The 24,946-nt window shown below is 41.1% G+C and overlaps 1 protein-coding gene across 3 annotated transcripts in view; it reads right to left on the minus strand.

Moving 5' to 3' along the window:
• The window catches only part of LOC138521298 (vasoactive intestinal polypeptide receptor 1-like), a 1,228,255-nt gene that overhangs the window by 667,216 nt on the left and 536,093 nt on the right, over positions 1 to 24,946 (minus strand). For all 3 annotated transcript variants that reach the window (XR_011283008.1, XM_069634032.1, XM_069634033.1), the window contains exon 2: positions 14,766 to 14,889. Coding sequence is in view for 2 of the 3 variants with exons in the window: in XM_069634032.1 (XP_069490133.1) it covers positions 14,766 to 14,889 (124 nt within the window). In the remaining variant the exon portion in view is untranslated. The remainder of the gene's footprint in view (positions 1 to 14,765; positions 14,890 to 24,946) is intronic.

The raw sequence follows: 24,946 nt of genomic DNA on the forward strand, positions 1-24,946 counted from the left end.
CAAACCACACCACCCAACCACAGAGATGAAAACATTAACATATGAGTGAGAATGAGCCCTGTACCGATTACACAGTGAACGATATTAGTCTGAGTGGATTTCTATGAAGGGCAACAAACAGCAGGCCTAAGGAATTGCTGAGAGAAAGTGCTTTGCCCACGCTTAGTTTCCAGTCCCTGCACTTCTAGGAGCCGACAAACACAAGGACACTCTGGAGGGCTATTAACCTGATCACATGTGGGCTCTGCGGCCAGTTCGCTTCTACAGAAATGTGGCAATATTAGGAAAGCGTTTGAATGCGGAGCCCGCCAAGACTCGTGTTTGCTTGCTCTGACGGCCGCTAAGCCGCCCTTAAAGAATGCACATGTAAACAAGTGTTTACAATGCAGCACACTTTGCAGGCGTGCAGTATGACGCGAGTGCTGTGCACATTTCAGGATGATTAATGTTACAAAGGAAAGCACGCAGCGTGTTTGCTGCAATGTGGGAAGTATTGTATGTGTTATCATTTCTAAGCAGCGACTGAAGGTTATAATGTACTCAATGAGGTCGAGCTATCATTTGTTAGCAGGTGCTGAAGCTTATGTTGTACTTAATGAGGTCAAGCTATCATTTGTTAGCAGGTGCTGAAGCTTATGTTGTACTTAATGAGGTCAAGCTATCATTTGTTAGCAGGTGCTGAAGCTTATGTTGTACTTAATGAGGTCGAGCTATCATGTGTTAGCAGTGGTTGAAGGTTATGTTGTACTTAATGAGGTCAAGCTATCATTTGTTAGCAGGTGCTGAAGGTTATGTTGTACTTAATGAGGTCAAGCTATCATTTGTTAGCAGGTGCTGAAGGTGATGTTGTACTTAATGAGGTCAAGCTATCATTTGTTAGCAGGTGCTGAAGGTTACCTTGTACTTAATGAGGTCAAGCTATCATTTGTTAGCATTGGCTGAAGTTTATGTTGTACTTAATGAGGTCAAGCTATCATTGGTTAGCATTGGCTGAAGGTTATGTTGTACTTAATGAGGTCAAGCTATCATTTGTTATCATTGGCTGAAGGTTATGTTGTAATTAATGAGGTCAAGCTATCATTTGTTAGCAGGTGCTGAAGGTTATGTTGTACTTAATGAGGTCAAGCTATCATTTGTTAGCAGGTGCCGAAGGTTATGTTGTAATTAATGAGGTCAAGCTATCATTTGTTAGCAATGGCTGAAGGTTATGTTGTACTTAATGAGGTCAAGCTATCATTTGTTATCATTGGCTGAAGGTTATGTTGTAATTAATGAGGTCAAGCTATCATTTGTTAGCAGGTGCTGAAGGTTATGTTGTACTTAATGAGGTCAAGCTATCATTTGTTAGCAGGTGCCGAAGGTTATGTTGTAATTAATGAGGTCAAGCTATCATTTGTTAGCAATGGCTGAAGGTTATGTTGTTCTTAATGAGGTCAAGATATAATTTGTTAGCAGGTGCTGAAGGTGATGTTGTACTTAATGAGGTCAAGCTATCATTTGTTAGCAGGTGCTGAAGGTTACCTTGTACTTAATGAGGTCAAGCTATCATTTGTTAGCAGTGGCTGAAGGTTATGTTGTATGAGGTCAAGCTATCATTTGTTAGTTGGTGCAGAAGGTTATGTTGTACTTAATGCGGTCAAGCTATCCTGAAGGTTATTTTAAGGATAGCTTTAGAAGAAAACAAATCTGTTGTATGTGGTGCGCTAACAGCCAGGGGTGTATTGGCAACTTTTGGCCTGCAGGGGTGGGGGTCGGGGGTATTATTTTTTGGCCTCTGGCACAGTGCAGTGTTCCAAGCCCATAATTCAAGATACCCAAATTCCAGAACAAGTTCACTCCATACCAATCTCTCCCCCTCCTGTACACTATCAAGTATCTATAATAGACATCACTGATAATACTTTCCTTTTCTTCAACATATGTTCCAATTATGTTTGTGGTTTCTTAGCGAGAGTAGAAGGTGGGGATTTGAGCCCTTTTGTCCTGGTTCTACACCTTCCAATTTAGAGAGCAGAGGAGACTTCCTCTTCTCCTATTTCAACTTCAATATTAGAACCAACAAACACTGTCTGCAAATATGTAATTCAAGGGCTAAAGTAGTACACTGTACAATATATCTGGCATTCTAAATATCGAAGTAGTTACAAAAGGGAAGACTCTTAATTAGACATGTAACCCAAGCACTAATATCACTTATGTGCCACTGTCATGACAGGCCTTGATCTTCACCCACTCCAGATATGCACTACACTATCAGTGATGCCCACCCTCGCTAATCTTACCCATCTTGAAGTTGTAGCAACACTTATTTACCTCGCCACAATGAAGGTGCTTTCATTGCCTTCCTCGACCAGGTATACATTACTTTGTCTCCAATTATCTGGGTCAACTGTGCTAGACTCGTAACCCAAACACTAATTGCACCTATGTACTATTGTGATGGCTGAGCTTGATCATTACTCCTTCCAAATACTATCCACACTATCAGCCCAGGAGATGCAGATCCTTGCAGATCTTACCTATATGGACATTGTGGAGCAAAACTGCACACCAAGGGCCTACTAGCACTTATATATTTGCTAATCCTATCTATCTGGGAATGCATCTAGCAAAACTACCAACCAAGGGTTTCTCCAGCACCTTTATGGAAAAAATATTAATTGGGCCAGATCTGGCTATCAACATCCAATAGACAAAGCTAATAATCAATTGCAGTCCCAACTAGACACAGGGAGGTCCAAGCCTAATAGCCGAACCCAAAGAGAGATACTATCCCCTCTTCAGGCACTGGAAACTGTTCTGGAACAGGGTCCCCTTCAAATCCACACAAACAATCAAACACAACAATATACTAAATCTTCCATCTGCACCAACAAACGACAGAATGCATCTATACCCCTCGATTATTTGGCTTAGCTGCACACATACTTGTACACCTCCATGATCACCTCAAGAGGCTTTAGAGCGCAGCTATACCCCAATAAAAACTGGCCTAGCTGCACACATAATTCCATTCACAAACTCTGCCACTACCAGAATGCAGGCACCAAAGTCCAACTGGCCTTGCTGCACACATTCCATAGATCTCACATAACCACTGCACCATGGCTAGCAGTAGAATGCAGCTAAACACCACTTCATAGTCCCTGGCTGCACACATACCGAGTGCAAACAAGCACTTTACTACATTACTCTCCCCACTGACCTGACCACAGACCCCGAGGGCATTCAACCCACAGTGCTTTGGAATTATACGAATAGCAAAAGGCGCTATACAAATGCCCAATAACATAACATGACAATAACAGTCTGTATCCTGAGACAGCACCATCTGAAAGTACACACAAATGTACAGACTCAGATTATAATTTTAACAAAAAACTATTTAATTATAATCTTAGCCTGTACAATTATTTCTAATTTCAAATCACCAAGCCACATAATAAAGAAACCTGACAAAATATAAGAGAAGTCTTAGGTGAACCGCATGTTCATAAAGCAATTATGCATAACTTTCTGGGGCTGGCTCGACTCCTTTCTTTTTTCTGCCAATTGGGTGTAGTGGCATGAGGACCCGGCGCATATCTCAGGTACAGTCAATCAGCCTGCTGACTTACCTTTCCTGATCTGTACCTCTCTCCCATGTACCCTACTTTCCTTACCCATCACCCTTCACTGTCCTTCTATTGCACCAGTTCCTTGATGCTCCTTTACGCCCTTCCCTACATTTACCTTTCAGACCTCTGTTACCATGTTGTTCCATTTGTTAACCCTTAACCCGACCACCTTCCCTTACTTTGCTCTAACGCTTTTGCCTTGCCCACATTGCTCAGCCAGCAATTCTTTGTGACTCACCCCCTTCCTTTGCCTTGCCTCAAATGTAGACCATAGCCTACTTTGCTTTGCCGGTCAGCCTATGTGGTCTGCACTTGGACAACGCAGAGTGAGCGATGCTGAAGGGACTTGGTTTTCACTGTGCTCCCAAGTTGCACTTTCCTGGAAGATCAGCTGCATATTACAATTCATGGTAGCAGAGGGACCTGTGACGGGAGCCTGCCTGTGATCTGGTGATGATGAGGGAGCAAGAGCAATCTATTTTATTTATTTGTGTTTTCAAGGAAGATGGAGTGTGTTTGTTTGTGGTGCCTGTGTGTCTGTCTCTGTGTATGTGTTTGTTTAATTTTTCAGTTTCTGAGACTGTGGGGATATGGTCATGTGTATCTGTGACTATATAAAGTATAGGTGGAAGGATGTATACATTTTCATTTGACTTTGTATCTTGCGATCTACATATATATATATATATATATATATATATATATATATATATATATATATATATATATATATGAATCTGTTGTTGATTTGCATGTGTGTTGTTTGTTGGCCACATAAGTGTTCTGGACAAGTCAATGAACAATGATCACTAGACTTAGGGGTCATTTAGAGTTGGGTGCTAACAATAAACTTGGCAATATTTGGAAAATACCATCCAGTTCAGGGATTTATTAAATACCACCTGGGTATTCAATAGGAACACTGATGGTGGTATTTTAGACAGATTTTCAGCAGAAAATACAATCCATTATTACCCCAATGCCAGGTAAAAAAAAACGTTTATTACTGTACAGCAAGAAAGCACAGGTGCTTCCCTTCAATACATTGGAAGACGATTTTTTTTACAAAGGGCCCTGTTAGGGGAATGAGAATATGGGCATCTCCTCTCATCAACATACCCATGTAATGTGTGAAAGGATCAGAATTAAAACACCCTCGGTGGTAAACTCTGAATTGGATAGATTTTCAGAAATAACACTGGTAGAGGTAAGAACTTTCTCCAGCGATATTTCAATAAAATAATCCACTCAGCTCTGAATGACCCTATCTTAATTCATAGACCACTATAGCAATAATACCCGATGCAAAGCGTGAGAGCCGTAGCAATGGGCCTTGGTGCTGTTAGCACCTGATCTAGCCAACCCTATCTGTTGTCATTGCTATTAACACCCCTGGTTGTTAACCCATACCCCGGGGTGCTGATAGCAATCTATTTGTTTGAATGAACAGGACACACTTGCATCTTGCCCTTCATGCGCAAAAATACTCACCTAAAATAGCCACCATGGAAATGGAAGGCAGGGCTCCGTCTAAAGCCCAACTTGCATGTTCACGGTGGCCCGGTTTATGACAAAGGTAGTGGCACAGCAGCCAGAGGAATGATGTAAGTGGGGTGGGGAGGAATCAGGGGACAATGGGTCAGAGACTAGGGGTGGCAGAGGGAGTGGGAAGAAGCAAGAGGTGTGGAAAAATGGCAGGGTGGGTGCCCATAGCTCTGAGCTTGCTCTGGAAGTACGCTTGGATCATGGGATTCAGCCAGCGATCCTAACACGCTGATTGGCTGTGGCACGTTCTCAGGGTGCTAATAGTAATTGATACCTGCATGTCACATCTTTCTGTGTATGTTTTTCAACTGTGCCCAAAGGTGTGTACCACAAACAATCCAACATTTATTTCCAAGACCATAATAAAGTAACATAAATGGGTGCTATTAAACTCTTTTTCAAAGGACCTCAAAAGTGCTCATATATTTCACCTAGTCATAGGGGAAGATTCCTTTACAGAATGAAACTGAGGACAAACTGTAATAAGAAATGGACCCTTAATTAACTTTCGCTCACGCCGCTCCTTCCTCTCCGTGATACATATACTCCAGCATTTGCGCCGGCATGGATTTTTATTGCGACGTGAATGCTAGGGATTTGTAGGAATATGTAGGGAAAGATAATACATTGGTTTCATGGGGGCAGTAAATTGGACTTTCAATGGAGGCAGTGGAATGAATGCAAAGAAAACAAAATTGAAATGCACTGAGCATGTGTAAAAATGTTCCATGTTATAGTGAATTTGCCATCTGTATAGTTTGCATTGAATAAGCTAACCCAGAGTAATCAACAAACAATTTCCTATTAAATAACATTTCACCAGCAATTAATTAATGTACCCTTTGACATTGCAGTGCAAGGTGATTCAGATAGCAGATTCTGTTTATTTTTCAGTGGAAATTTAAACGTGCAAGAAAATGCATTGGCTGCAGGAAGCAGGTTGATACAAATGTGCTCGAGGGATGGGGCTTGGAGAGAGAAATGCCATGATTTTAGAAGGGAGCTGGGGTAACAGGAGATGTCAGCAAAAGAGGCAGGGTCAATAAGATTGACAGGCTTTGGTATAAATCTAGCTAGAAGACGGGCTGGAGTTCAGTCATCATTTTGCGGAGAGAGGAGATCAAGACTGCAGCTGGACTGTGCATGGAGAAGCAGAACCAAGGTGTGCAGAGAGGGCAAGATACCAGGCAGCAGTCTGAAGGAGGTAGAAGAACAAGTTACTCTCTTACCTGGTAACATTCTTTCGATGGGATGGTCCGATGACGTATTCCATATCTATGAGAGTAATCATCACAGCTGTGCTGCTTCGGAAAATCTTCGGCGTCTGCGTCCTGCGTCGATGACGTTGATACGCAGCCCTCGAGGACCTCCTCCGATGGCCGACGTCACTGGATGTTATAAGTAGGACGTACGATGCCCGTAGCCTCAGTTGTAGTTTTTTTCCCAGAACGTGTGCCACCAGTCTTCTGCCAGTCTCACACACAAAGCCTTGCGGAAAGGTAAGCATCAATCGCATAAGAAATTCTGTAGCGGGGAAGGTATGGAGGGATATGGAATACGTCATCGGACCATCCCATCGAAAGAACGTTACCAGGTAAGAGAGTAACTTGTTCTTCGAGGGGATTGGGTCCTCCGACGTATTCCATATCTATGACAGGCTCCCAAAGCAATACCAATGCAAGGAGGTGGGAAAAGAATTTAGAAAACAGAGATTTAGCATGCCCAATCAAATTGCGGAGTAAAGGACCACCTTGCCAAAGGCCAGATCCTGCCACCGGATGGAATCGAGGGAATAGTGACGTACAAAAGTATGTACCGAAGCCCTGTTGGCTGCATCACAGATGTTGCGAATAGGAACACCTCTCTGCAGGGCAGTAGAGGCAGCCATACCCCTGGTAGAATGGGCCTGTAAGCCGACCGGTGGGTCCTTACCCGCCAAGCGGTAACACTCAAAGATAGCCAAAATAATCCAGCGAGACAAAGTCTGTTTCATCACAGCCTGTCCCAAACGCTTTCAAGCGTAACCAATGAAGAGCTGATCGTCCACTCTGACCCCGGACAAAATATAAAAGCTTAACGCGCTCCTAGGATCAAGCCTATGGAGCCTCTCCTCTTCTTTACCAGGATGTGGAGGAGGATAAAATGCCGGAAGAACAACCTTCTGGCCTAAATGAAATTCCGATACCACCTTCGGAAGAAAAGAAGGACGGACTCTAAGGACAACCCTGTCCTTATGAAACACAGTGAAGGGTGGTTTAACTGAAAGTGCCTGTAACTCACTCACTCTCCGAGCGGAAGTGGCCACAACTAAAAATACAGTTTTAAGAGTTAACAGTCTCAAAGGGCATGAATGCAAAGGCTCAAACGGAGCACCCATCAGAAAATTGAGAACAAGGCTCAAATCCCAACCGGGCACCTGGAAAGGCGACTGAGGGAACACATTAGTGAGCCCTTTCAGAAACTGAGAAATTAAAGGAATTGTAAGATAGGAACACTCTTCAGACGAGCGCTTAAATATGGACAGCGCCGCCAGGTAACCTTTAATGGTACCCACTTGAAGGCCCCTGTGGGCCAAAGAAAGCAAAAAAGACGGAACCATGGGAATTTCACATGCAAAAGGATCCACATTCTTAACCCTGCACCAGTTGCAGAACTTTCTCCAACGGCAACGGTACAGGGACTTTGTTGCGGGCCTTCTGTCCGAAAGCAACACCTCCATCACGTCTTCAGGGAGGTCCCAATCCTTATACCTCAACCTTTCAGAAACCAAGCGTGAAGGTTGAGGGACCTGACCTCTGGATGGAGAACCTGACCCCCCTTCCGTGAGAGCAGATCGTCTCGGTAGGGAAGACATCGTGGAGGGAAGATGGACAAGTCAAGAAAGTCCGGGTACCACGTCCTCCAGGCCCACGCCGGAGCAATGAGGATCATCCGGGAATCAAACCTCCGTAACCTCTGCAGTACTTGCGTGATGATGGCGACTGGAGGAAACGCGTACAGCAGTGGGAATGACCACTCCACCACGAACGCGTATCCTAAGGCTCTGTTTGGAGGAAATTCCCACGAGCAGAAACTCTCGCACTTCCGGTTGACACTGGAGGCGAAGAGATCCAATTGAGGGGTCCCCCAAAGGGTGAAGAACTCCAGGAGAATCTCCTGAGCCAACTCCCACTCGTGAGAGATCGCGCTCTGCCTGCTCAGAGCGTCTGCCGTCTCGTTTTCGTCTCCTGCCAGATGAACTGCCGAGATCGAAACTTCTTGCTGGATTGCCCAGAACCAGAGCTGCATCGCCTCCCTGCACAGAGGAAGTGACCCTGCCCCCCCTTTTTGTTGAGGTAGTGCATGGCCACCGTTGTCCGTCAGGACCAGGACATCCTTTCCTCGCACAGTCAGCAGAAAAGCCTTCAGGGCTAGCCTGATGGCCCTCAGCTCCAACAGATTGATATGGAGTCTGGACTCCGACGGAGACCAACAACCGCTGACTGTCAACTCGTTGCCATGAGCTCCCCATCCCATGAGGGATGCGTTCGTCACGATCGTCACCTCCGGACAGGGCAGCCAAAATGGAGCCCCCCTCATCAGATTGTCTTTGTCGGCCCACCACAGAAGGTCCTGGGCGACCGAAGACGGCACCTGAACAGAGTCTGACATCCTGCCGGAGGACTGAGACCACTGGAGCTAGAGTGCCCATTGAAAAGATCTCATCCACAATCTGGCCTCTGGCACCAGAAGAATGCAGGTTGCCATGAGGCCGAGCAGTCACAAGAACACGAACGCTGGGAGAGTCTGGGCAAGTTGAAACTTGTGCACCATCTGCTGAATGTGATGAGCCCTCACCTGGGGAGGAAAACACTGCCCCAGGGACGTGACGAGCACTGCTCCGATGTACTGGAGCCTCTGAGTTGGTGTCAAATGGGACTTCTATAAGTTGAGGGAGAAGGACAGCTTGTGGAGGGAGTGGCAGGTGACTGGCAGATGATCCAGGACTTGCTCGGAGAGCGCGCCCTGATCAACCAATCGTCCAGGTAGGGGTAGACGTGAATCCCCCCTTTCCTGAGGTGCGCTGCCACCACTACCATGAGCTTGGTGAAGACCCTCGGGCGGAGGTCAATCCGAAAGGCAGGACCCGAAACTGAAAGTGCGAGTCGCCAACCGCGAACCTCAGGTACTTCTTGTGCTTTGGATGGATCGGCACATGAAAATAAGCATCCTTTAGGTCGAGAGACACCAACCAGTCCTGAAGTTGAAGGGCCTGGAGGACTTGAGAGAGAGTAACCATCTTGAACTTGTCCTTCCTGAGGAGTTTGTTCAAACCGAGCAAGTCCATGATGGGTCTCAATCCTCTGTCTTTCTTGGAAATCAAAAAATAAGGGGAATACCATCCCTTGTTCCTCTCCGCTACATGGCGCCTTTCTCCAGCAGGGATTGAATTTCATGCGCAAGGAGCCGATCCGGACTCTTCAAAGAGAGATTCCCCGGTGGATTGTCTTGAGGCCTCTGCCGGAAAGGAAGACAGTAGCTGTGGGTTATGCTCTCCAGAACCCACACATCTGAAGTAATGGTGCGCCACTCTGCAAGATGCTGCGCCCTCCTTCCCCCAACCGGCGAACCATGGGACAAGGCCTCATGACTGAGCTGAAGCGGCTGCAGCGTTGCCTGAGGGCAAAGAGGAAACAGCCCGAGCGGCCTTGGCACCTTGAGTACCTTGTTTTCCACCTCTGGCACTCCTACGGTGGCCCCTTTGACTAGCAGCTCCTCTCGCTTTACCAAAGGACGAGTAATAACGAAAGGAACCTCCCCTCCATTGCTGTCCCCTAGTACGAAAAGGCGGAGGTTGTCGAACTGCAGCGCCCAACGACTTCGCTGCAGCTTTTGAGGTCTGCAACCTCTCAAGGCTCTCGTCAGCCTTGCTGCCAAAAAGATGTTCCCCATCAAAGGGCATGTTGAGGAGCCGGGCCTGCACATCAGGAGCGAACCCCGACTTCCGCAACCACGCAAACCTGCGTATCATGGTGCTCGACACCATGGACCAGCTGACGCAATCTGCCATGTCCAAACCCGACTGAACGGCCTCACACATGGCATCCTTGCCATCCTGAACCATGGCAAGGAAACCATCCCCTTTGTCCGCTTTGGGAATATGTTCAGCCGCCAAGGAAACACAGTTCCACAGAGTGTGCGTGAAACGAGACAAGGCACACATGGAGTTGGCCGCCTGAAGCTCCTTACCCCCTGCAGAAAACACTTCCTTTGCCCAGCCGTCAAAACACTTGTCGTCCCTATCAGGAGGGATGGTGGGGTACGACACCTGCTTTGCCGGGGCTGTAGCCGTCTGCACCACCAAACTCTCCGGAGTAGGGTGCTTGGAAAAGTAGCAGGGGGCACTACTGTCTGGGTGGTATTTTGTGGCAAAGACTTGCTCACTGCCGGGAGACTCTCCGCAGCAGTCCAAGCCACCACCCTCTTCTGTAGAGCCATATGAAACGGCAGTACCGGGTCAGTTGGTGGACCAATGTCGAGGATATCCGTAAAGTCATCCTGAACAAACTCCCCTGGGGGAGCAGACCATCCTAAGTACTCTGTGACCCTTGACATAAGGTGCCGGTACGAAGAATCGGCATGAGAGCCAGGCTCAGGCCTACAAAGCTCCACCTCCAGAGAGGTGTCCAGCCCACTAGCATCATGCAGGGACTGCCTCAGGTCCTCAAACTGGCTATGGCCCGAGAGAATCTCGTCAGGCACCATGTCAGGCACCATGCCATCATCAGAGCCCTCATCCACCTCTGAAATGAACTCCAGATGGCAGTAAGAAGGCACATAACTTGAACCAAAGCCATGCTTGACCTTGGCCAGAGCCTTTCTAGGTGGTTCCCCCGAGCCACGGGGTATCCCCGTCGACACAGCCTCGAAAGGCATTGAGGGCGTCGAGTGAATCGGCGCTGGCATCGAGAGAATCAGCGTCGACAACAGACGCGGCACTGACAGCATCGACACAGGCCTTGAAGACGGAGCCCCAGGCGTGTCCTTCGACATCCTGGGCGCCGACGGCGTCAACGACTTCCTCGGAGGCGGAGCCTCGAGAGAGTCAGTCGACGACCTCTGCGCCACAGGTGTCAATGTCTTCCTCGAAGACCTCACAGGTTCACATGGCTCGAGCGCGTCGAGGACCGGGACCTGTACCGGGCATGCCGAGAACGATTCCTCTTGTCCGAGCGGGACCTTTCCCGCAAATCGTGACAACCACCCGAGCCCGAAGGCGTGTGAGTGGTGTCTCTCGGCTGATCATGACCGACCCCGCTCGGAGGCGCAGAACCAGTGCCCTGCGATTCGAGAATCGCCAACATTTTCTTCCCAATGGAAGCCCATTCCTCCGGTGTCACATGCTTGGTGGGGTAAGCGACCCGGCGACGGGCGGAGTCCTCGGATCAGGACGGGGAAGGCGACTGATGACGGCGCTTCCGGGAGTGCCTCGAAGAGGCAGAGGAGTGGCGAGATCAACTCCGGGACCGAGACCCACTGGACCTCCGACGACGATGCAGAGAGTCGCCCCTCCAGTCGTCCGTCGAAAAGCCCCGCAGACCTTGACTTCCGGGGCTTGGACACCTTACCTACCAATAACTTCTTCTTGCGCTCCCGTAAGGCTTTCGACGTGACCGACTGGCAGTCGACACAGTCATCCGTGTCATGGGCCTCCCTGAGGCACCAGAGGCAGGCGTTGTGCGAGTCCATGACCGACATCTTGGACCCACAGTCCCCGCACTTCTTAAAGCCTGGACGCGGTGTGGAAGACGACGTAGACATCTTCATGAAGAAATCTTTCACAAACACCAAACAGGTTCGAAGAACCGAGAAAACAACAGAAACTCGAAACAGTCGAGGCGCGCCGAGATTCCCGAAGTGAACACGTTCACGGAAGAAACGGAACTGAGGCTATGGGCATCGTGCGTCCTACTCATAACATCCAGTGACGTCAGCCGTCGGAGGAGGTCCTTGAGGGCGGCATATCGACGTCATTGACGCAGGACGCAGACGCCGAAGATTTTCCAAAGCAGCATAGCTGTGGTGATTATTGTCATAGAAATGGAATACGTCGGAGGACCCAATCCCCTCGAAACGAGGTTGCTGGCTTCTCACTGGGCTGCCAGCAGCTGAAGAATTTGTAAGATTCCGCTTGCAGATAAGACGCTTCAGAGAGGGGCTCTTTCATGATAAACAAAGCAGAAATCCTACACATTAGAAGTGAGTATGGTGAAACTTTGCGCAGCGTGCAGATGATGGTGTGCATTTCCCGTCAATCAGTCAGGGTTAAATGTTTATTTTTTTTTAACAAAGTTTTTGTTTCCTTTCTTTCACTGAAGTGTGACAGAGGGAAAAGTTGACATATTTTGTGTCATGTATCTTATGTCTCTTCTCTTAGACAGTACATTCTATAACCACACCAGGTTTCAAGGTCTTGGTAAGAAACAATGAATGTTTTCATTGTGAACAAAGGTGGCTCATGATTTATTGTTGACATTTTAACTTAATATGAGCATTGCAAAATTTATTTTTACATTATAACACATATAAAGAAAAGCATCTGTTAAAAAACACGAATCAGTGGGATTGCATTTGTGTGTCTATGTGGATTATTCTTCAAAGAGGGGACATAACAAGAAAGCATCTTAGTGTACCCAAAAGCAGTGAAATATTTGCCACATGTGGTAAAGTGGGAGGTAAAGGTTGGGAACCAGCTAGCAAGCTAGAACACCTATGATGCATCTATGTGTGTGTCTCAGCTGTGCATGCTGACAGCTGAGCAGATCCATCAAAGACGGTAGGCCGGTTTCATAAATAAGTTACCGGCAAAACAGCTGGTGCTGTCTGTCCTATAAGTGCGAGGTCTGAGAGTATGTACTTACAGTCAACCCTACACAGAATACAAATAAAAGGGAGGAGGAGGTTTGTCTCATTATATAAGGCATTACCATAAATACATTGTGCTACCACCATTTTAATGCCATTTTACTACAAGTCTAGATACCACCCACATTATGTAGTAGCCCTCAGACAAAAATGCCTAACAGATTCATATGGGATCCACCGGCTTTTTGCACCAGCAAAAAGTAGTTGGACTCTGTAGGATCCATTGTAAATGTCACCTGCCATGCGTACTTGACAGATACCGTTTACATCATTTGTACAGCCGAGTGCAATTGGCTGCTTCTTTAAATTCCCCTTTTGCACTCCGCCATGCAAATGGGGAGTATTTGGAGGCAGGGACCTGACTACGCTGAAGTGTAAATGCAACAGGTTTCCGTAGTTAAATTACAGGGATTTGTCAAATTAGCCCCATTGTGTTTATCAGGGTCGTGAAAATGCAGTGTGGGACTTTGTTAATAGATATGGTTTATTATTCATTACTCAAATGCATTTTAAAATATAACTCTCTTTTGTGGTGGCATGTATCATAATAATAAGTAGGCAAATCTGATTAAAACTATATGACCTCTACAGCGCACAGTTGCAGCCTAGCTAGATTCATGCTATACAAATGAATGATCTCATGATAATAATATATGGGATAAAGTATCCCTTGCTGTACGTTATAAGTATATGCAAGTCACTGAGGAGTTTTATGACCAAATAGAGGAGCAAGGCAGCAGGCTGAGTGCCTTTTTAAGGCCACGGAACTCCAAGGTGACTTGCAATATCCATTTACATATGGTAGGGGGTATGTGATTACTTATAATACAAGGTCACGCACGGTCATGCACGTTAATACCTGGCCGCATACTTAATCTAATGTAAGAGATCCTACATTTGCTGATCCATATAATCAATGTAAAATCTGCTAATATGCAGCTTTAAATGTGTTGCATAAAAATAGTTCAAACAATTTCATAAAATGCATTAAAAAATATTTTAATGTTGGACTTTAAGATAAGTAATAACATGCAGCTTCTTGCGCACATGTGTAAAACGTCAGCAGTGCACAGACATTCAACCATAAACAAAGAATTGCTATAAAATGCCACAGAAAACTATCAAGCAAGAAATTTGAAAAGCTTGCAAATGCTTTAAACAACTGCTGCAGTGACAGCTGGAATTATGGCCTTTGCTGGCTCAAGCAGCAGGCATTGTGACATCACAACCGAAGCACAATTAGTGATTAAGGAGCAGTTGTGAGATCATTTTCTTATTGCAAGTCAATTTTGATGCCACAAACAGTCTGTAATAAGAACACGACTTCCAGGCTCTTTTATAAATATTACAGGCTGCCATTTATTAAAATATAATAATAATAATAATAATAATAATAATAATAATAATAATAATAATAATAATAAATATTATTATTACTATTACTAAAATGATAATTTAAAACAAATAAAGACCAAAATGATGAAATTAAATATTTGGAAACAGTTATGCACATTTAATAGCATTACAAAAAGAATGCAGCAAATAAATGTATACCCGTTTTTAATTCATAAATAATGTTAAAATATATTAACCAGTTGTAAATATCAAACTATGCAATATATGCACACAGATTCCATCACATGTGATTAGGGGGAGGTACATCAATTGCACAGTACAAATTGCAGTCCCTTAGCTCACCTCTGGGTTCAATACCGGTAGGTTTCGGGAACCCTGAGCTTTCCTCTTGGATTTTATCCAGGCAGCGACTTTCCTGTTCCATCACCAGGAGAACTATGGAGCAGTCAGGGTGAGTCGATTTCACCTGAAAAACACCAATAACACGTAACAAGATTTTACATGCGTTTGTTTCTTTAAATTGTTTTGTAAAGAAGTTACTATGAGTAAATCTGAGTAACTCCTTCAGAACGGTTCTCAATTAAAAAAGAAGCTACTCCTGACTCCTGAATTCCTGGTAAGTCTGGAGTAACTAGTTTTATCTACTAGGTCAGGAAGCGATCAGAGTTAATTATAGTAACTCGAGAGTTACTCAAAGTAACTTCTTTGGGTATTGGTTCCTTTATCCTGAAAATTAAAAATGTTTGTCTCTGCATATTCCATGAACCAAAGGAAATATATTTGCTATTGTGAAAAATAGCAAGCATTTGGATACACTTCATAGGCAAGTGTGTAAGCACATACTTCCTCTGCATGATTTACTTTCAAATGATTGGTATCTGGAGAGGTTTCACATTATATGATAGAGAAGGTGAAAGAGAGTGCACATGTTTCTTATATATAAATTCAGTGAAAAAACGTTGTTAAAAGGACGTTATGGTTAAGTTGCGCTACTAAAAACCTATGAAATTCAGTGAACAGAACTTTCTTAAAGGGACGTTATGGTTAAGTTGCGCTACTAAAAACCTATGAAATTCAGTGAAAAAACGTTGTCAAAGGGATGTTATGGTTAAGTTGCGCTACTAAAAACCTATGAAATTCAGTGAAAAAACGTTGTCAAAGGGACGTTATGGTTCCAAGTAAAACCGAAAATCCCTTGAAAGTTTGTAAGTCAAAAATTATAAATGCTTAACACCTACTTCAAAATGGTTGTTGTAATTCCATAAAAGGTCAAAATGCATTTTGTACATTTCTCAGAAAAATCTGATTGCCAGCATAAGTAAGATGGACTCCATCTCTGCGAAAAATGTATGTACTACGAAACATAATATTTTCATTGTGAAAAGAGGACATGCCAAAATCTCTTAGAAAGGCACAAACAGCCTTATTATCATTGCGTCTTGCTTTTTCCATTTGTGGACCAAATGAAGAAGAACAAAGCCACATTTGTCTCTGCGCAATCCGTGAAAATATCACTTGAGAATTAGGAAACATGTCCATAACCTTCCCAAGTCCTTCTTTCATAGCAAATTGGCAAAAAATTCCAGTCACATGTCCTAAACTGTTCCCTCCACAATGAATTACAATTATGTCTGGATGTTGCTCTGTCTCCAAAGTAGCACAGAGAGGTAGCAAGTCCAACCACTTCATTCCACGTACTCTATGCCAGTGTACTTTCACATGTGGGAATCCAAGATCTAGAGCTACTCCACAGCTTTCTGCATGCACCTTCAACCAATGTATCCACGAATCTCCCAAAATCCAAACAATCTGTTTTCTGAAACACACAGCCATAAATATCTTTTGTTCTCTCAGCAAAAGGAGTATCTGAAAAACTCTCTCCTGGCACAACACACCCACTAAACTTTCCTGACCAATCCCTTTCAGTGCTTATTGTCATTTGCATGACTTCTGAACCCAAAAATCCCCGGATGTAACTCCCGATGTCTGCGAACTACCGCCATGTCCGCGGACATATCGTAATATGAACAGCCCTTCTACCATTTCCACTTCACTCTCTCTGCCATTCCCTCATTGGATGTGGCTAAAAAATCACATGACCATGCACCAATCACATTCAAGACCTCTAGATCTAACTGCATCATCATAGATCAGCACTGCAAATGTACTGTGAATCTCTCTGAGTACAAGTGTCATATCATTGGCCAGCACCATCTACCAGAAATACTGTACAAGTCTCCAAGATTTCTACTTGCAGCTCCATGCATATCCATATGCATGAACACAAACTTCAGGTATGCATATTTTCTTTACAGTAGATGAACACATTTTCAAACATACTTTTAGCTTGTGTAATCTGTAAAATGAATTTACTGTATTTTTTCAATATCCTAAAATCAACTATCACTTATAAACCTTTACACGATTTACTTTCTTTATACACACACACTCAAATCATGTTAAACTAAAAAAATGTAAATGAAATATATAGACTACATATATTCAAACAAAATTGCATGCAAGCACAATCTATGTTTAAATCTTTAAAAAAATACTTATACAATTTCATATTTTTTTGTTTTTATTTATTTATTTACTTAATTACTTTAATTTAGACATGACATTGAGGCGCTATTACCTAGAACAGCTTACTTACAGAAATAGTAGTATTCACTGGTATGTTATAAATTTCACAAGACATAGTAAATATATATTTTTTTGCTACAGTTAGTCATTCAATACAATTTGTTCATTAAGAACATATCATATGTACTGAACTGATGCAATGTATCTGATGTAAATAAATTAGTTTAATGGTTTTAAAGAAGGCACTGAGGATTTCAATTAAAAAAATCAATATCTAAATTAAGAACAGCGCTATATACAAACAAAATTACTAATTTGAAGCTTTTACAATTGCAGTGAAGACCAGTCTACTGAAAAGAAGGAGCCAAATTCAAAGAACAAAGAAGAACTAAGAAGTTACCTGTTAATTTAAGAAAAAAAGTAAGTAGAATATCACCATAATATTTGTATTATTAATCAAACATACTATAACATTAATACAAACTATTTTGGTGCCTAAAAATAGAGATTGTGTAGCATTTTGTCCAAAAATCTCCATGTCCTAAACAGCGATTTACAGCCAGAATGGCCCACAAATTTCTATTTTTGGACACACAAATTACCCAACTGAACCGCTACAATTTTCATATTATAGAACAAACAACTGTTTTAATTGTATACATTAGATTTACTATTTGTACTTTTCCACACTACTAGCTTACTTTTTTTTGTCATCTGAACCCCAGTTTAGTAAAACATGAATTCAAGAATACCTATCCCTACTAGTTGTAGTTCCCAATGCACAATCACACACCATTACATACATCTTTATCATCTTACTCAAACACTCATGCACACAGCACACATACATTCCAGAACACCCCAACCCATATCTTCTTTATTTTTTTCAACAGACCCTAAAGAATGCCTACCAAAAGTCAAGTCCGTAGAAAGCAACGCAAAAGTAGAGCAAATGAAAATAAAAGTGTCCAACATAAGCATCCATCTCTAGCAGAATTTGTAAAAAAAAGTTGAAACAAAACAGCTAATACAGTCATTTAGTGAAACACAAGAAGTTTCAAGTACAAAAACTTTGCCTACTCTATCAAAATGTAAAACAAACCAAAAAACAATTAACAGAAAATCAGCTATCACTACAGATAAAACTACTTCTTCAAATTTTAATATAGTGCAAAGAAAGCATACCAAGAAAAGTATTTTAGCCAAAATGTACCGTCACAAAGTCCTTCAAAATCTTATAAAAACAGGAGAGAAATCAGGTTCAATGCTTAAAACCTATCGTAGGAAATTAATTTTAGAAGCGTTGATGGACAGTGCAAATCTTCTGAAAAGAAAGTTATTTATTTTACTGTTAAACAAAATGAAACCACTAACAAAACTAATAACTAAATTACAAAAAAGACTTCTCAATAAGCGAAATGTCAACAGAAAGAACTTCTTAAGTATCTGCGGAGGTGAATGGAATCACACTACGAGCACAGAACCATATTTTAATGAGGAAGCGTGCAAACAAAAGCAAACAAATACAATTGCCATACATAGCAGTGGTCGAGGTTATGAAAAAGTGAATAATACCATAATGGAACAAGAAGTACTCCTTACAAAAATATGCCCTGAAAACCTAGAGTTACCCCTCCATTCAATTGAATCAGAACATCTGGTGTACAAATGGCCGTGCACGTCAATGTGTAACATTCCCAAACAATGTTTCAAATCTTTACGCCAATTCCTCAATAAATATGTAAAAAGCAAAGACAAAATCAAAATTAAATTACTGCAAAATTTGGATACCTGTCCAGTGCGCAAGTACACAGGACTACAAGGACATTCATTGGCCTGCATTACAGGACCTACTTGTAAAACCACTTTCCATGATATCAAAAGGATATCAACACATCATTCAACTATTAGACATCTAGTCTATAAACTGTACTTTGCTAAAAGTCCTGCTTTAGCACTAGCAAAGTTAAATAACATCCTTCTACATGGTACAGCAAAAGATCTACTTTGGAAGTGAAAGCCATTTACAGAATGAAATAGCTTTAAACCAATTAAGCAACAATTCTACATATGGCAACTTTTTGCTAAACACATACAAAAAAGAAAAACTAAAATTTAAAAGTACATCAGCTGAAGTACCAAACCATGTATGTGTATGTTGCCGTAGAACATTTTATAAAAGTAACACAAAAACTGTAGACCTATCATACAAAATAGAAGACAATGAAGATTCTATGGTTTGAATTAGCTCTCTACCTTGTAGCAGAAAACAAATACGAAATAACTGAGCCCTTAATACTTTGCAGTTACTGCACTACAAAACTTGACAACAACCAAACTCCTTCACGTGCTATCACAAATAATTTGGAATTATACCCAGTACCAAAACCCCTACAACAACTTAATTTATATGAGAGCATCATAATTCAAACAGTACACCCATTTCAAGCAATAATACGCCTTCAACCAAAAACAGCAAAATTACCTCCTTCAGAATTGGTAAAAGGCATTCATGGAAAAGTAGTTCATTTACCATTAGATCTAAAAGAAAATGTGCATACTCTAGGAGTGCAACGTCCAATACAGAAATCTTTAATTATCTTAGTAAATGGAGTACCTACAAAAGACAAATAAATATGCCAACAGCTGGTAGATTTATATAAAGTTAGACAAGCCTTCCAATATCTTAAAGAGAATAAAGAATATTACAAAGAAATTAATATTGAAGAAAACTTGAAAGATACAACTGAAATAATTCAAAAAACACAAGAAGCTGGTCAATTTGAGCTACTAGATCCTGCTATAATATCAAATACTTTAGACCATTATACAATTCATCCTTTGCACTGTAATGACACCGTAGAAGATGCACTGGAAACTTACCAAATGCGTCAAACAAAAGGATTGCCAATCAGTATATGGGAAAAAAGTATAGAAGCACATGCTTTTCCTCTACTCTTTCCTACTGGCAAAGGAGGAAGGTATGATGATAGACCTATTCAAATATCAGCTTCAGAATACCTCTCATCATGGATGTATTCTGAAGATCCTAGATTTAGACAAAATGTGGAATACATATTCCACCTACTCTTTGAAAGTGAACTAGCAACTTTATGTTACGGAGTTGCACACTTATTAAAATCAGGATCACACTTTCAAAATATGACAGCTACACAATTATTAGAAAAAGTGCAAAAAAAGGATGAGGTTTTACAATCTATTAGCAAATATGCGTGGTACTAAAGAGTACTGGTTTCGACGTCATGGAGATGTACGTTGTATGATCAGAAACCTTGGCCCACCCACTTGGTTTGTTACATTAAGTTGTGCAGAATATGCATGGGAAGATTTACATGATTTCCTACGCATATCAAATAAAAACAAAACAAACATAGATATACTAACACCTGGAGAACTTTGTTCTTTGGATCCTGTTAATGTTTCAAGATATTTTCACCATCGCTTCATTGCTATGCTACATTTTATTTGTAATAAAACTGTTCCTCCCCTTGGAGAAGTGCAACACTTCTTTTGGAGAAAAGAATACCAAGCCAGAGGAGCACCACATATCCACATGCTTTTATGGATTAAAGATGCTCCTACATTTGGTCAAGACAGTGATGCCACTGTTTTACAGTTTATTGAAAAATATGTCACTTGTGAAATTCCATCAGAAGCCACAAATAGTGATCTTCATGCACAAATGTTACAATTTCAAAGACACAAATGTGGAAAATATTGTCATTGCAAATACAAAAACAAAGGGAAATACTACACCAAATTCCGATTTGGTTTCCCTAGACCAGTTACAAATGCAGGTCAAGTGAACAACCTCATGTCTTCAGTTAGACATAGTGTTAAAGGTAAGTCACCTAAAAATACATATTACATAAAAATAAAAGAAGAAGAAAAATATATCAATGATTATAATGCAATCATTGCCCACTTATGGAATGCAAACATAGATGTGCAGTACATTGCAGACAATTCTACTGCAGTTGCACGATATGTCACAGCATACTTAACTAAAGCAGAAAAGACAGAGCTCCAAGACCCCTGGAATGACCTGTCATCAGATAAAACAGTATCTCAGAAATTATATAGCTTGGGCATAAAAATGCTCACCCATTGAGAATGTGGATCATATGAAGCAGCTGATCGTTTAACTAGTACTGCATTGTATGGTAAATCTGAAAATATAGTATGGCTAAGTCTTGGCCCAGCTAAATCTAGAAAAAGAGTTCTAAAATCATATGAAGATATAGAAACAATAGCCAAACATGATCCCAACAGCCAAGACATTTTAAAAAACAATTTGTTGGACACATACTACCCAAACAGAAGTAATACTTTGGAAAACATGTGTCTATACCACATAGCCCAAAACTACACATACAAAAATAATATGAAACCTGATGAAAGAAAAGGTAAATATAGAGTAACAAACTGTGAAGGCAGCTTAGTTAAACTCACTAAACCAAATGTAATTAATCATATCAAATTGTCATTAAACACCTCAACATAAAGAAGTATATTACATGTCCCTGCTACAACTCTTAAAACCATGGAGAAAAGAAGAACAATTACTGGATAACTATGACTCATATGAGGATGCTTTCAAAGCAAATGAAAGCACTTTAACTGATGTAAACTTTACACAGTACAAAAGAATGTTGCACAATGAACAGCAACACGAAGAAGAACTCCAAGCACAACTAGATACGGACACGCCAGACAGTAGTCAACCTTCTGTAACAGGAAGCCAAGAACCACTGGGAGAACCACTAATAATAAATGAGGCAGAATTAGCTATGCTAGAAGTAGAACACACCATGTGTCAGTATGAAGATAAGGAAGACTTAACTATACTACAATCAAAACTAAACAATGAGCAAAATAGCATTTTTCAAGACAAGAAGTAACAAAACAAATTGCACATGGTGTAAAACATGAAAATAAAGATTGTTCCTGCCATAATTATAAACCTATACTACTGTACGTCAGTGGTGAAGCTGGTTCTGGCAAATCATTCCTAATCAAAATCATTAGTAAGTTCCTTCAACAATTGACAAACAACAAACTTGCAGCTGCTGTCACTGCCCCCACAGGTTTAGCTGCCTACAACATAGGTGGTGTTACATTACACCGATTACTACTATTACCAGTAGAACACCAGAACAAATTAGACTATTACAAACTATCTGCAGAAGCTGCAATGGAATTACGCAGAGTATTGAAACAAATGAAAATGCTACTAATAGATGAAGTGAGCATGGTCTCCAACCTGATGTTAGCTTTGATTCATCTCAGATTACAAGAAGTACTCAAAACAGACTATGAAGAGCTCTTTGCAGGAAAACACATTATTGTTTTTGGAGATCTGCTTCAATTAACACCAGTAAAAGGTGAGACTATTTTTAAAACATTAGGACACAAACTCTGCCGTAAAACTGTTGGCAGCATTGGAAATGTCAACCTTTGGCAACATTTCCAATACAGAGAATTAACAGAAAACATGCGGCAATCTGCAGATCTCACTTATGCCAACATTTTAAAAATATCAGAGTTGGTATACTTTCTAAAGAAGCAGAAGCAATATTGAAAACCTGGCACATTAATGCACTTTATGGCGATAATGCATGTGCTACAGATGTTATGGAACAATTAGCCCACAAAAAATGTCAATTGTATGGCCTTAATGCCAACTTTTGCAAGCTATTTCAAATTCAATGAAATCATGCTAAGTAAAGAAATGCAACCAATCATGGAAATTAGCGCCACAGACAAACTAGATGTACATGGTATGACACTACCCATGTGTGACCAAGCCACAACAAGACTAAATAGTTTAGAAAAATCTATCTCAAACACAGCAGGCTTAGAAAAGATATTAAAATTATCCTTAAATTGCAGAGTAATGCTTAAACGTAACCTTGACGTGGACCAAGGACTAGTTAATGGAGCACTGGGTCCAGTTGTTGGCTTTCAAACATACCCACGCGACAACAAAATTCAGTTTGTCAATATACTCTTTGACAAACTTTCCGAAGTAAAAAGGATAGGACGTTCAACAGCTAGATTCCTTCTCTTCAAAGATATGTATGTACGCAGAGAACAATTTTCTCTAACTCTTGCATTCGCGGTCACGATTCATAAATCACAAGGTCTTACCCTAGACAAAGCAATGATAGATAATGGTAACACAGTCTTTAAAGAAGGCATGAGCTATGTAGCACTATCACGCTTACGTACACTTGACAGTCTATTTCTAATCAACTTTGATGCAAGTAAAATAAACGCTGATATTCCTTGCATTTTAGAATACAATAGACGTCGCTCACTATTCACCCCCTACCTAAACACATATTCCGTTCCACAAAAAGTAAAACGTTATAAAAGAAAAATAAATCAAACAGAAATGCAACAGGCTGTCACTGCAATTCCTCCAAAGAGAGTAAAAGAAACGTATAATTCATCAAGTACCACAAGCAAAAAAGAATCAATTAGGGAAAGTAAACCAAGTACTTCTTTAAAGAAGGAAGACAAACTCCAAAAAAAACAGTTAGATACAGAACTACCTGGACCATTTAAATTCTCAAATATAGTTGGTGTAAATTGCTATGCAAATGTAGCAATGAATATTCTATTTCAATTACCACCAATTGTTGACAACATTTACTTACACAGTACAGACCCATTGTGTTTGCAAATGTTAGTACTTCTCAGAAATACAGCAAACAATCCTGACAACAAGTATTGTGTTTTTGGAATAAGACAACAATTGGACTACTGTGCTGGAATGGTGAAATTCACTATAAATTCACAGGAAGATCCACAAGAATTTCTAATGTACTTACTACAAGTACTGGAAAACAAAAACATACCTATACATTAAATCTTTCAGATTTCATACATGTGGAAACATACATGCACTTTCTGCAACAATGTGACACAAGAAGAAATCCCCAATGAACGCTTCATATATATATATCAATACCAAATTGTGAATCCATTCCATTTCAGCGACTTGTACAAAATGCAAACCATGGTAGATTATGCTCTACCTGCAATTCAGATAATCGCTCCACGTTAGTAATACAAACACATAGTAAATACATAATACTAATGCTTCTACGTTACAATGCAGATGGTACCAAAAACAACTGCAAGCTGACTGGATTCACACATGGTCAAATATCACTTGGTAAGAAAACCTTCACAACAATAGGTATAATCTACCACACAGGAGCCACAACCAATTCAGGGCACTACACTGCATATATAAAAAAGAAATGTGGATGGTTCGAATGTAATGATAGTACCATTACTCTAAAGCAGAGATTACCAGGAAATCTTACAAACGCTTATTTGATGTTCTTAAAACCAAAATTTGATAACTAAACTGTATTTAAACCCTAAGTAAACTTGTGTTAAAAAAATATAAACTGTTAGAATACTCCAAAAGCTATCTAACTGCTCAACGATTCTACAACAACTAATCATATAAATGAATACCACTAAATTAGACCAAAAAATACACAGTTAGAATACGCCAATTGGTATCTAACTGTCCCAAAATTTAACAATATCCAAATAGATAAATCAATACCACTAAAATATATAAAAAAAATAGACAGTTAGAATACGCCAATTGGTATCTAAATGCTCCAAAATGTTATAATATCAAAACAAATAAATAATATGTTAATTCTCCAAAAAAATACAACAAGCCAAAGTATTAAGCATTAGCCAGAAACAACGAGTGAACACTGAAAACAAACAAACAAATAAACTGTAGCATAACAGAAAAAGTTTTTTTTTTAATCCAACATGGATTTTATTTTCTCCCACAGACCCAATGATTTTAGCAACAAATACAGAAACTGAGCAAATTGCACAGTACTCTGATTTGTAATCTACTAAATATGAGGGTCCAA

The sequence above is a fragment of the Ambystoma mexicanum genome, chromosome 13 (assembly GCF_040938575.1).
Source record: "Ambystoma mexicanum isolate Mex_15411 chromosome 13, UKY_AmexF1_1, whole genome shotgun sequence".
NCBI classification, from domain to species: Eukaryota; Metazoa; Chordata; class Amphibia; order Caudata; family Ambystomatidae; genus Ambystoma; species Ambystoma mexicanum.